At 46.9% G+C, this 14,344-nt stretch overlaps 1 protein-coding gene across 3 annotated transcripts in view; it reads left to right on the plus strand.

Annotated features, from left to right (window-relative positions):
• The first annotated feature begins 559 nt into the window (after nucleotides 1–559).
• The window catches only part of gak (cyclin G associated kinase), a 133,422-nt gene continuing 119,637 nt past the window's right edge, over nucleotides 560–14,344 (plus strand). For all 3 annotated transcript variants that reach the window (XM_078570498.1, XM_078570500.1, XM_078570499.1), the window contains exon 1: nucleotides 560–831. In XM_078570498.1, the coding sequence (XP_078426624.1) occupies nucleotides 693–831 (139 nt within the window). In that variant the 5' untranslated portion in view covers nucleotides 560–692. The remainder of the gene's footprint in view (nucleotides 832–14,344) is intronic.

A 14,344-nucleotide genomic window follows, 5' to 3' on the forward strand; every position in this document is an offset into this window, starting at 1 on the left:
TCTCTCTTTCCCTGTCACATTCCCCCTCACTCTCTATTTCTGTCTCATTCTCTCTTTCTGTCACATTCCCCCTCTCTCTTTTCCTGTCACATTCCCCCTCTCTCTTTCCGTCACATTCCCCCTCTCTCTTTTCCTGTCACATCCCCCTCTCTCTTTCCCTGTCACATTCCCCCTCTCTCTTTCCCTGTCACATTCCCCCTCACTCTATTTCTGTCTCATTCTCTCTTTCTGTCACATTCTTTCTCTCTTCCCCTGTCACATTCCCCCTCTCTCTTTTCCTGTCACATTCCCCCTCTCTCTTCCCCTGTCACATTCCCCCTCTCTCTTTCCCTGTCACATTCCCCCTCACTCTATTTCTGTCTCATTCTCTCTTTCTGTCACATTCTTTCTCTCTTCCCCTGTCACATTCCCCCTCTCTCTTTTCCTGTCACGTCCCCCCTCTTTATTTTCCTGTCACATCCCCTCTCTCTTTCCTTGTCACATCCACTCTCTCTCTCTCTCTCCCTGTCACATTCCCTCTCTCTTTCTCTCTGGCCCCTCCCCTCTACCGGTGATGATTGTTGCGGAAGCGGCTCCGCCTGATCCGGATCGCGGCGGGTTTCTCGAGCTGTGTCAGTGAATCCGTTCCCGTTCCTGCCCCTGTTCCCGGTGACAACCCTGTGCGCCCGGCCCTCGGCCTCTCCCCCGCCGCAATGTCCATCTTCCAGTCGGCCTTCGACTTCCTGGCCGGTTCCCCAGGCCTAGCCGCCGGCCGCGATCACAACGACTTCGTTGGGCAGACGGTGGAACTGGGCGACGTGAAGCTGCGGATTAAGCGGGTCATCGCCGAGGGTGAGTGAGCGCGGCCCGGGCACAGCAAAGCAGGAAAACCCGGCACCGGCATAGGACCCGGTCCGGCCTAGAGCTTGGAGCCTGGCCTTCGACACCAGGAGCAGGAGGAAGCGGCAGGTTTCTGAGCTCCAACTGCCGGTGGGGGTGGGGGTTCCGGGTCAGTGAACCTGGGGGATGGGGATGGGGATGGGGGTGGGGGATATTCAGAGCGTCATCCCCTGGAGTGGGGGATATTCAGTGTGTCATCCTAGGACTGAGGGTTAGTCAGTGTCTGTGATCCCCTGGGGTGGGGATAATTTGTCTGTGATCCCTGGGGTGGGGATAATTTGTCTGTGATCCCCAGGGTTGGGGATATTCAGTGTGTCTGTGATCCCCTGGGTTGGGGATATTCAGTGGGTCTGTGATCCCTTGGGGTGGGGATATTCAGTGGGTCTGTGATCCCCTGGGGTGGGGATATTCAGTGTGTCTGTGATCCCCTGGGTTGGGGATATTCAGTGGGTCTGTGATCCCCTGGGTTGGGGATATTCAGTGGGTCTGTGATCCCCTGGGGTGGGGATATTCAGTGTGTCTGTGATCCCCTGGGGTGGGGATATTCAGTGTGTCTGTGATCCCCTGGGGTGGGGATATTCAGTGGGTCTGTGATCCCCTGGGTTGGGGATATTCAGTGTGTCTGTGATCCCTGGGTTGGGGATATTCAGCGGGTCCATGATCCCCTGGGGTGGGGATATTCAGTGTGTCTGTGATTCCCCTGGGGTGAGGATATTTTGTCTGTGATCCCCTGGGGTGGGGATATTCAGTGGGTCCGTGATCCCCTGGGGTGGGGATATTCAGTGTGTCAGTGATCACCTGGAGTGAGGATATTTTGTCTGATCCCTTGGGGTGGGGATATTCAGCGGGTCCATGATCCCCTGGGGTGGGGATATTCAATGTGTCTGTGATCCCCTGGGGTGAGGATATTTTGTCTGTGATCCACTGGGGCGGGAATATTCAGTGTCTAATCTCCTGGGGTGAGGCAATATTCGGTGTCAGTGATCCCCTGGATGGGGCATGTTCGGTATCAGTGATTCCTTGGGGTGGGGAATGTTCGGTATCACTGATCCCCTGAGGTTGAGGTATTCAGTGCGTCAGTGATCCCAAAGGTTGGGGATATTCAGTGTGTCAGTAATCCAATGGAGTGGGGATATTCAGTGTCAGTGATCCTCTGGGATGTGGATATTCAGTGTCATTGAGCCTTGGGTGGGGTAATAGTCATTGTATCAGTAACTTCCAGATGTGGGAGAATGCTCAGAGTCTTGTAGTGAGCCTCTGATGTGAGAAGTCAAAACTCAAATTGAGCTATAGATCACTAGGTTTGGGATGGGTGGGGAGGAGAGGTTGGGTAACAGTGTGTCTATGATTCCAAAGAGGATATGGACAGAGTCCTCACTGGCAGGGCTGTGCTAGATACTAGCAATGTAACTGAAGGAACAATAGTCAACCCCTTCCATCTCAAGGGATGTTGCAATCTTATTTTGAATGCTTAAAAGTCTCACTTACAGCCTTCTTTCCATATGCTCAGTTTGTCTCAGGGGCTGTTTCTGGTTTTCTTTTTAACCTTTTCCATAAGCCTTTGGTTTTGATCATCCCATCTCTTTCATGGAAATTGTGAGGAGCAGTCAGTTCCTGTAATTGCATTATGGTCATTTATACCTGCTTTTTGTACAATTTTGGAATATTTGTTTATAGTTTTTAGTGTCTAACTAATCAGCCAGCTATCTTTAAGAAAGTATTTTGTCACCATTTTGGGGTGAAGAGTTGAGTGGAGTTTATGTTAGCATTGTGGTAACATCTTGTAGAAGTGATGCAGTAATGGTTTTAAAATATTACATAATGATTTTCATTCAGTTGCATTTTTGCAGTTTGTTGGTTCATACATCTAGCAAATATTGGCCTGGGTTTTGCTGTAGTAATGATGATGAAGCTGTCAGCGTTTGTCATTATTACTCCTCTGAAACTGACAGCAACTTCTGGAGTTCGCACATAAGTGCTTCAACGGAGAAATCCTGAAGTTGCTTTTAGTAATTTTAAGCTTCACCGTAGGGTGCGATTTTGAAGTCCCCCATGCTGAAATCACTGAACTGTTGAAAACCTGCCATTTTATGCTATTAGTCTGGGTGTAAAAACTCTTGTAAAAGATTCCTTTGTTGATTATGGTGCAAGTGGGTTTCTAATGGCATAATAAGTTCATAATTACTGCTGAATAGCCTCACTGGATCTGAAAAAAAAATAATTTTACCCTTGTGGAAAATCCACATGTTGAAATTTTTAGAAAGGTATGATATTCAGCTTTTACCTTAATCCCATGTGTATGTGACTTATTTAATGCTCTAAAATTTAATTAAATTGAAGGATATTCAATTCATTTTACTTCCTGATTGCTTCTGTGTGATTCGCTGCTTATACTGCTTGATGGACGCCTGGAGATCCCCTTGACTTGTCGCCAGATTTAAATTAAAATTGTGAAAAGGGAAATCCGTGCCATTAAGATTGCTAGATCTTTGTGGGAAGCTTTCTTCGAGGTCAGTGATGAGTGCTGTCACATTGCTGCTGATCATGAAATCTGAGCCTGTATATGTTAACTAAATTATATATAGGCCGAAGGATGCGTATTAATATGATGCAATCACTGCCTTTCCTGTTTCTGTGCAGATGTACAGAAAAGCTTTGAGGTTAAAAACCTGTGTGACAGTCGCCAACAATGCTATTCTTTAAAAACCAAGGTAGTTATAGCAAATTGCAGTCACTTTTAACAGGTTTTGTTTTGCTGTCTATTTCTCTTTGTGTGGGTGAGAAGATTTGTTTTCCTCTAACCCACCGGTGCTGATTATTGGTGTAAGCTAGATCAGTTGCAAACTCTAAAAGCCTTTGGCAAATCAGGATTTTATATATTGTTTAACCAGAAGGGATTCAGTTTCAATTATGCATTCAATCACCCGCCTACATTGTTCCAGTAACTGATTTTCCTGCAGTGTTTAGTTATAACTTCTCACTATAGTTATCACAATTAATTGTTCAATCAATTTATTTTAAAAATGCAGGCAATGACACTCATTTGAAGGTAAGGAATGCAGATACTATTGGTATTATATTTTTCACAATCTATGCAAATGCATATATTTAGAAAGTTGAATTTCTTTAAGGTCAAATTGTATCAGGAGAAAAACATGCTTCAAGGGGAATGTTATATGAAAGAACAAAGTTAAAGGAGAAAAGAAAGACTTGCATTTACATTGCACTTTTCACGAGCACTGGATGTCCCAAAGTGTTTTATAGCCAATGAAGCACTTTAGAAGTGTAGTCACATAATGTAGGAAATGCATCAACCAATTTGCGCACAGCAAACTCCCACAAACAGCAATTTGATAACGATCAGATCGTCTGTTTTTTGTCAATTTGAGTGAGGGATAAACATTGGCCAAGACACTGAGGATAACTCCAGTGCTCTTCTTCAAAAAAGTGCCAGGGTATCTTTTTCTTTCACCTGTGAGGGCAGACGGGGCCTCAGTTTAACATCCCACCTGAAAGATGACACCTCCGACAGTTCAATACTCCCTTACTGCAGCACTAGGGTGCCAGTCTTGATTTTTGTGCTCAAGCCCTGGAGTGAGACTCAGAGGCAAGTATGCTACCAACTGAGTGACAGCTTACTCTGAGTTAGTCTCATTTGGATGAAGGACCATTTTTTGAATATATTACATTGCCTGAAGAATTTAGTTTTGATTATACAATCGACTGATGTACCTGTCACATTCCCCTCCCTCTCTCTTTCCCTGTCACATGCAATGAAGGCAGAGAAACATTAGCAACTTGATTTTGGTTAGATTAGTGCTTATGTTGTTGTAGTGTGAGATTGCAATTAAAAGCAAAACAGAGTGGTAGACTACATGCTCAAGATTTTGTCATGAATGAGGTAGCTAGTTAGGTTAACAATATTGTATTCTAAAAGCACACTACTGTACTTGAATGAATGTATGGGAGAATCCCAAAGAATTTGTATTACGAGGTTGTCCAAATCTGAAACTATTCCCTTCAGTGACATTGAGTGAAAGGCGATGCAATTGAATTTAAAACAGACATGATCAATTGAAATGTAGGTTAATAAATCACTTGAACCTGAACAAAGGAAGTTTGTTAAGCTTTCAATTATCAGGAAATGAATTGTGATTTAGAAACTGAAGTTCAGTGTTAATATAATATAGTGTAATTTGACATTTTAACTTTCCCACTATTGATGGGCTCTCAAATGTAAATTACCTAACCTTTGGCCTTGCAGTGATGCTGAAGACTCAGTATGCACTTGTCCTTGCTGCTGTACAAGGAGATCCACCTTTGATACAAACATATAGGTGAACAGGTTCAGCTTCTTGTCAATGAAGAATTTCAAGTCGAAGGGAGAATTATATTTTGCAAGAATGAATAATAAACTTTATTCCATGCAAATTCTCAACTGAGATTGCACTTTGATCAGTTACAACACAGATTTATAAAAAGGATAGTGAAACTTAAAGTGTTAAGTTAGAACAGGTTGCATAAACCTCATCGGAAGAGTGATCTATGTGAGGCGTTTAAAATGACAAAGGGATTCGATGGGATAGATAGTTAGAAACCTTCATTTCTGGTGGGGGAATAAATCTTAAAATTAAAGCCATTTAGGAGTGAAATCAGGAAACATTTTTCACTCAAAGGATAATGAAAATCCATCACCAAAAAGGCTCTGGATACTGGGTCAGTTCAAATTTTTAAAGCTGAGATTGATTTTATTTGTTAGATAAGGTTATCAAGGAATATAGAGCAAGTGTGAAGTCATGTCCTGTTGAATGGAGGATCAGACTCGAGGGGTTGAATGATCTACTCTGGTTCCTATATACTGTGGACATTTCCTGCCCTGCCTTAAACTATGGGCTGCTGGCCTTGTGATTGTATTAGATCTGACATTGTAAAAAACAGACCTGTTTTCCTGCACTGAGCCTGTGGAAAAATAATGATAGAAAACAATATAAATCATAAGAGTAATTCATGGGCCGCTGTTTGATCATCGCTATGCTGGGACTCAGTAAGCAAGGTGCAAGTGCCTTTGCTAGTTTTTGTGATTGGAGCTTGATTAACTTTTTACAGAATTAATTTGAAGAAATAATGATGACGATGTAAGGGATATTGAAGCTTTGAGGGAAAGAGGACAATAGAATTTGAGGTGGGAGAGCTGACTACAGGACCAACCATTTAGACATAAATATCTTAGCTGAATACCCTCTTCTCCTGAAAGCATTGATTCCCTGTGGGGGTAGAATTTCATTGATGCTGGTCATACCCTATGGTGTCTTGTCTAACAGGCCAATGTCCTTGTGTCAGCCTTGATAATTAGCTATTAGATTGGTGAGGGAACAGGAGAAAGGAAAGGTCACACCAAGCCTGACTTCCACGTGCAGGCACTCCAGCAGGGGCTGCTGAAAAGCAACCAGGAGTGGGATCTCTAGCTTGATTTATTTTCTCCTTCCCTAACTCAGACATTTGAGGCTAGGTGGGATCACGAAACACAACACAGCTCTTTCAATCCTTAAAACAATATTTTGCAAACTTTTTAAACCTCCATCCATCTCTCCAGGAACTTGGCGCTGAGAGCAGTTGTTCTGGAGATAAGAACAGCCTTTTAGAAAAAACATTGTTGATTGAATGGCCAAAAATTAGGTCATGCTTTTTTTCAATTACAGTCAACCAAATGGCAAAGACCAGAAGATTAACAGAATAATGTCCTGCCAAGTATTGGTACATTTTTTTTATTTGAAGGCTGTAGCCAGGTGAATCTGGGAAACGGAATGTATCTGGACCAGGAAACTTGTTCGGTGATGTGATAATGGTTGATATATTAGAATGTCAAGGTGAGAGTCTCTTTGTTATGTACTTGTTTGAAATATGTCTGTAATTTTATACAAAACTTAGCATTGAGATCTTTTAAAAAATAAGCAGTGTTCAAAGGTCATCTCATCTAAGTAAAGCTGGACAGCTGCTTAAAGCAGATTTTGACAGTTATACATTGAAAGCTACAGCACAATTTTCGTGTTTGTGTGGCCATCAGTAGCTTATGAGTCCATTTTTAATTCAAACGTTCCTCAGTTACTCAGCTTTTACACGGCCCATATATGCAAACACTTTTTTTTAACCATTTTGCTGCCTTTAGGCTCCAGTAACTTAATGTACTAAAAAAAACACAGTGCAGAAGGAGGCCAATCAGCTCACGGATCCTGTACTGGCTCTTCGCAAGAGACATCTGAAACTAATCCCTACCCTGTACTTTCCTAATGGTCCTATATCTTCCTCTGCTTTCCAGTTTTTCCTTAAAGGGTGCCGTGGTCTCTGTCTGAACTATCTCTATGGCTGCACCTGTTTGGTTCCATTTTGTTCTACATAATCGTAGCCAGAGAATCACAAGCAGTGGCTTCTCTTCCTGCTCCTGCACCATTACCTCTGGTGTCCTCTAAGGATCTATCCTTGGCCACCCTCATATTTCTTATATCCATGCTGTCCTCCGGTGATGTTATCCAACAATACAGCATCGGTTTCCACATGTATGCTGATGACACCCAGCTGTACCTCACAGCCACCTCTCTCGACTTCTCCACCATTACTAAATTGTCAGACTGCTTTTCCAACATCCACTACTAGATGAGCAACAATTCCCTCCAATTAAATATTGGGAAGACATTGTCTTTGGACCTGGCTACAAACTTTGTTCCCTAGCCTATGAATCCATCCCTCTCCCTGGCAACTGTCTGAAGCTGTTCGCAACCTTGGTACCATATTTGACCCTGGGATAAACTTTTGGCCACACATCCATGCTATTGCTAAGACTGCCTATTTCCACCTCTGTAATATTGCCTGTTACTTCCCCTGCCTCAACACCTCTGCGACTGAAACCATTACCCATGCCTTTGTCACCTCTAGATTTGACTATTCCAACGCATTCCTGGCTGCACTCCTGGCTGCTCTCCATGTTCTACCTCAGTTAATGTGATGTCATCGAGTCATTGCGTTCTCTTGCACCAAGTCCAATTCACCCTTAACCGCTGAGCATTGGCTCCTGGTTAGGCAACATCTTGATTTTAAAATTCTCATCCTTGTTTACAAATCCCTCCACGGTCTCACCTCACCCCTCCCTATCTTTGCCACCCTTCCCTATCTTTGTAATTTTGTCCAGCCCCACAACCCTCTGACATATCTGTGCTCCTCCAATTTTGGCTTCTTGAGTATTTCCAGTTTTTAATTACTCCATCGTTGGTGATGTGTCTTCATCTGACAACCCCTAAACTCTGGAATTTCCTGCCTAAACCCCTCCACCTCTCTTTCTTCCTAGCCCTTTGACTTAATATCCCTTTCTGTGCCTTAGTATCATTTTTTTCCCGTTATGCTTCTTTTAAATGCCTTTGGGATGTTTTATTACGTTTAAGGTGCTATTTAAATATAAGCAGTTGTTCAAGGGAATAGTTGAGGCAGAGACCATTACTGCTTTTAAGGGAATCAGGCTCTGTTTCCATTGTCTGTGTGTACATGTTCATCTTTTGAAATTGTTATTGGCTACTAATGAAATAATCTTTGATTCTAAATTAACTAAGTTGACTTCCAGTTGTTATGCAGAGGGATTCTGGTCTATGCATCTCCTTGATTAACTTGCTGAACCTCTCCGCTCCTCTGACTCCTCTCTTTTTCCCTCTCTCTCTCTCCCTCTCATGCTCTCTCTCTGTCTCTCGTGCTCCCCCTCTCCCGTTCTCCCGTGCTCCCCCTCTCCCGTGCTCCCCCTCTCCCGTGCTCCCCCTCTCCCGTGCTCCCCCTCTCCCGCGCTCCCCCCTCCCGCGCTCCCCCTCTCCCGCGCTCCCCCTCTCCCGCGCTCCCCCTCTCCCGCGCTCCCCCTCTCCCGCGCTCCCCCTCTCCCGCGCTCCCCCTCTCCCGCGCTCCCCCTCTCCCGCGCGCCCCCTCTCCCGCGCGCCCCCTCTCCCGCGCGCCCCCTCTCCCTCCCGCGCTCCCCCTCTCCCTCCCGCGCTCCCCCTCTCCCTCCCGCGCTCCCCCTCTCCCTCCCGCGCTCCCCCTCTCCCTCCCGCGCTCCCCCTCTCCCTCCCGCGCTCCCCCTCTCCCTCCCGCCCTCCCCCTCTCCCTCCCGCCCTCCCCCTCTCCCTCCCGCCCTCCCCCTCTCCCTCCCGCCCTCCCCCTCTCCCTCCCGCCCTCCCCCTCTCCCTCCCGCCCTCCCCCTCTCCCTCCCGCCCTCCCCTCTCCCTCCCGCCCTCCCCCTCTCCCTCCCGCCCTCCCCCTCTCCCTCCCGCGCTCCCCCTCTCCCTCCCCCTCTCCCTCCCCCTCTCCCTCCCTCTCTCCCTCACTCTCTCCCTTCCGTGCTCCCTCCCGTGCTCCCTCTCTCCCTCCCATGCTCCCTTCTTCTGGTGCTCCCTCTCTCCCTCCTGTGCACCCCTCTGCCTCCCATGCGCGCTCTCCCTCCCCCCTTGCCCTCGTTCTCCCTCCCCCTCCCCCCTTGCCCTCGCTCTCCCTTGCCCTCGCTCTCCCTTGCCCTCGCTCTCCCTTGCCCTCGCTCTCCCTCGCCCTCGCTCTCCCTCGCCCTCGCTCTCCCTCGCCCTCGCTCTCCCTCGCCCTCGCTCGCCCTCGCCCTCGCTCTCCCTCGCTCTCCCACGCCCTCGCTCTCCCTAGCCCTCGCTCTCCCTCGCTCTCCCTCGCCCTCGCTCTCCCTCACCCTCGCTCTCCCTCGCCCTCGCTCTCCCTCGCCCTCGTTCTCCCTCGTCCTCGCTCTTCCTCGCCCTCGCCCTCGCTCTCCCTCGCCCTCGCTCGCCCTCGCTCGCCCTCGCTCTCCCTCGCCCTCGCTCTCCCTCGCCCTCGCTCTCCCTCTCTCGCCCTCGCTCTCCCTCGCCTTCGCTCTCCCTTGCCCTCGCTCTCCCTCGCTCTCCCTCACTCTCCCTCGCTCGTCCTCGCCCTCGCTTGCCCTCGCTCGCCCTCGCTCTCGTTCGCTTTCGCTCGTCCTCGCCCTCCCTCGCCCTTGCCCTCGCTTTCCCCTGCCCTCGCTTTCCCTTGCCCTTGCTTTCCCTCGCCCTCGCTTTCGCTCGTTCTCGCCCTCGCTCTGCCTCGCTCTCACTCTCCCTTGCCCTCCCTTTCTCTCGCTCTCCCTCGCCCTCCCTCACCCTCCCTCGCCCTCGCTCACCCTTGCCCTCCCTCGCCCTCGCTCACCCTTGCCCTCCCTCGCCCTCCCTTGCCCTCGCCCGCCCTCGCCCCGCTCTCCCTCGCTCTCCCTCTCCCTCGCCCTCCCTCGGTCTCGCTCTCCCCCTCTCGTTTTCTTTCGAGACTCCCCTTTAGACTCACCATTGTGTGTGACAAAACTGAAGCCCGGTCCACCTGATATAAAATTTAACTTACCGCTGTGAAACACCTTTGGATGATTTTCAACATTAAAGATGTTATATAAATGACAGTTGTGAAATAATTCAGAGTTAGCACTTCAAGCACTCGTAAAACGAATCTTTAACTTTTCGTTTGCTCTGAAACTGACAGAAGAGCTCAGTTGGTGATTATTGAGGAAGCATTGAATCTGTTCTTGTCATTGACCTTAAGCCTTTTCCTGGTTTTTAATTTACCACCATTTGGCCTAAGATGGACAGAAAAACTTCCCATTGGCTGAAGGGTCAAGGACCTGGGACACAGGTATTAAGTGATTGGCAAAAGGACCAAAGGCGACATGGGGGAAAATGTATTTTACACAGTGAATGGTTGCGATCTGGAATGCACTGCCTGAGAGTGTAGAGGCTGATTTGATCGTGGCTTTCAAAAGGGAATTGGATAAACACCTGAAGAAAAAAAAATTGCAGGGCTATGGGGAAGGGCAGGGGAATGGTACCAGCAGAGAACTGACTCAAGCTTGATGGACTGAATGGCCTCTTTCTGTGCTGTAACCATTCTACGATAAGGAGTTCATTGTGTTGGGGGTAATATCTTAACATAGATAGAGGATTGGCTAACTAACAGAAAACAGTGGACAAGGATTAATGAGTCTTTTTCAACTTGAAACTAGTGGGGTGCTCAGGGATCAGTGCTGGGGCCTCAGCTATATATCACTGACTTGAATGAGGGGGCCGAGTGTTTTGTAGGCAGATTTGCTGATGGCATAAAGATAGATAAGAAAGCAAGTTGTGAGGAGGAGACAAGGAGTCTGCAAGGGATATGGCAAAGGTAAGTGAGTGGGCAAAAATTTGACAGATGGAATATAATGTAGGAAAATATAAGGTTATCCGTTTTGGTGGGAAGAATAGAAAAGCAAAGCCTTTAAATGGAGAGACATTACAGAATGCTGCGATACAAAGGGATCTGGATGTCTTTATACATGAAATACAAATAGTTAGCACGCAGGTACAGCAAGTAATTAGGTAGGCAAATGGAATGTTCTATGGAGGATAGAGCAGAAAAGTAGGGAAATTTTTCTACCACCTTATGGGGCATTGGTAAGAACGCATCTGGAGCATTGCAAAGAGCTTTGGTCTCCTTATTTCCATTGGAGGCAGTTCAGAGAAGATTCACTAGGTCAATTCCTGAGATGAAGGGATTGTCTCATGAGGAAAGTTACGCAGGTTGGGCCTATACTCATTAGAGTTTAGAAGTAAGAGTGGTGATCTGAGGAGGCTTAACAAGGTTGATACAGAGAGGATGCTTTCCCTAGTAGGAGAATCTCAAACTAGGGAGTGTACTTTCAGAATGAGTTCATCCATTTAAGATGGAGCTAAGGAGGAACTTCTTCTCTGTGGGTTGTGAATCTTTGGAATTCTCTACCCCAGAGAGCTGTGGAGGGTGAGTCATTGAACATATTCAAGACTGAGATAGATTCTTGAACTATAGGGGAGTTAGGGTTAGGGTTTTGGGGAACAGACAGGAAAGTGGAGTTGAGGCCAAATTCTGATCCGATATGATCTTATTGAATGGTGGAGCAGGCTTGAGGGGCTGTACGGCCTACTCCTATTTCTTATGCTCTTATCCTCACCACTTCCAACCTTTAAGGGGAGGTGGTGGTGTAGTGGCATTGTTACTGGACTGGTATTCCAGAGACCCAGGGAATTCTCTGGGGACCTGGGTTCGAATCCCACCATGGCAGGTGGTGAAATTTGAATTCAAAAATCTGGACTTAAAAGTCTAATGATAACCATTGTCGATTGTCGTAAAAACCCATCTGGCTCGCTCATGTCCTTACCTGGTCTGGCCTACATTTGACTCCACAGCAATATGGTTGACTCTTACATGCTCTCTGAAAAAATCCTGTTGAACGCGATATGGTCAGCTAAAACAGGCGATATTAATGGAACTGTCTTTGCTTGTAGATGTGTTTTGCAAACAGTTTTTTATTCCTTCTCTGTGCTTCACTCCCATCCCTGAGCACTTTGCTGCTTTTTTATTGAGGCCACTCACCAATTGACTGGAAGCTGGGGAGAGTGATTCTGGCTAAATTACAGATGTCCCTGTTATGTTTATTTATAATGACATGGCTGTGATTGTAACACTATGTGGGGTACTTTCCCCCGCTTTTCTCGGCGTCCCCTGTGACCTCCCCAGCTCTCCCTGCTCCCGTCAGCGCATGCCCGTGTTCTGTGCTGCTAGGCTTCAGGCTTAACACACACATCTACAAACACACACACACCCCTAACACATGTTCACTAATGCACGCTTCCACTAACGCACACTTCCACTAACGCACGCTTCCACTAACACACGCATCCACTAACACACGCATCCACTGACCAGGGCTCTGCTCACTCTAGCCAGAACTCGCCCGCCATCTTCCACCTTGCTTGCTCTCTCACGCTCTCTCAGACACACACATGCGCGACACACGCACACACACAGCAGAATAGGTTACAGGGCATAGGAGGTGGAATTGATAAGAGTTAAAGTCTGTACAAAAGAAAAAATATACGTTCCGATGCCCCTTTTGGTGGTCTTGAAATTCCATGTGTTGCAGCTGATATCGACCAGCCTGCTCCCGCTGTGCAACACTGCCCTCAACTATCAAGATCCACGGCGAACCAGGTACTGTGGATCATTTCTCATACCTTGGAGCCTTCTCTAAGTGAAGGCAGATATTGATGATGGAACTCAACATTGCCTCCAGTGTGCCAGCGCAACCTTTGGCTGCCTGAGGAAAAGTGTTTGATGACAAAGACTTCAAACTTAGCACCAAGCTCATAGCTTACAGGGCTGCAGTGCTGCCTGCCCTCCTATATGTGTCAGAGACATGGACAATGTACAGCAGACACCTTAAATCCCTGGAGAAATATCACCAGCGATGCCTCTGCAAAATCCTGCAAATTCAATGGCAGGATAGGTGCTCCGATATTAGTGTTCTCTTTCAGGCCAACATTGCCAGTATTGAGGCATAATTAAGGATAATCAACTATGTTGGGTGAGCCACGTCGTCCACATGCCTGACACAAGACTCCCAAAACATGCTCTCTACTCCAAGCTTCGTCTCAACAAGTGGTTACCAGGAGGACAGAGGAATTGTTTCAGGGATGTCTTTAAAGCTATCTGATAAAATGCAATACCCCCACCGATTTGTAGGAATTTCTTGCTCGAGACCACCCAAACTGAAGAAGAAGCATCTGTGAAGGTGCCAACCATTTTGAAAGTCTCTGACAGGCCCAGGTGGAGGCCAAGCGCAGAAAGCAGAAGGGGCGTCTCTAAATCTGAGCATCTCACCCACCCACCTCATCAAACACTACCTTCTCCACCTGTGGCAGAGTGTGCGGATCCAGCATTGGACTTTTTAGTCACCTCAGGATACACAAGTGGAGTGAAAGAAAGTCATCCTCGGCCCTGAGGGACTGTATGAGAAGATGATGTGGGGCACTATTGGCCCAAGTCAGTGCCCTCTCACTCCCTGGAACCGAGTTTTAATCTAGTGCACATTCTTGGCATTTTTTGAGGTTTTGATTTTTCACCTTAATATTATGAGATACAATGGATATGACAAGGTACAGGTAGGTAGGTCAGATGTTTCTCACGTGTTGGTGCAGACTCGATGGGCCGAAGAGCCTCTTCTGCACTGTGATTCTGTGTGACAAGGTACCCTTTTATTTAAAAAGAATCAAAAAAAACTCCATGTCCTCTAATTTAAAATAAAATTTCTTCCTCACTTCACTGTTCCTTAACGAAAAACCAGTTTTACAGTCTTTTTTTATTCCTGTGCTGATTGGTAAGCAGTTGAGTAAAACAGAGACCCCTGTCTGTCTGTGAGGAATCTCCAGCCCTGATACCAAGAGAGGATGTGAAGTACATTTTACAAGTGGGGAGAATTACGAACTGGATCCACATCCACCCATTTGGCAGTGCAGCAGTTATACCTACTCACTGCCAGGACTTTTGAGAAGGATTTCTGTGTTGCTGTTTTATAAGAAAGTTTGGTGTGTGGTTTTGATTTATATGAATCTGTAACAATACAACAAGTTGG

This window comes from Cetorhinus maximus, chromosome 2 (assembly GCF_964194155.1).
Source record: "Cetorhinus maximus chromosome 2, sCetMax3.hap1.1, whole genome shotgun sequence".
NCBI classification, from domain to species: domain Eukaryota; kingdom Metazoa; phylum Chordata; class Chondrichthyes; order Lamniformes; family Cetorhinidae; genus Cetorhinus; species Cetorhinus maximus.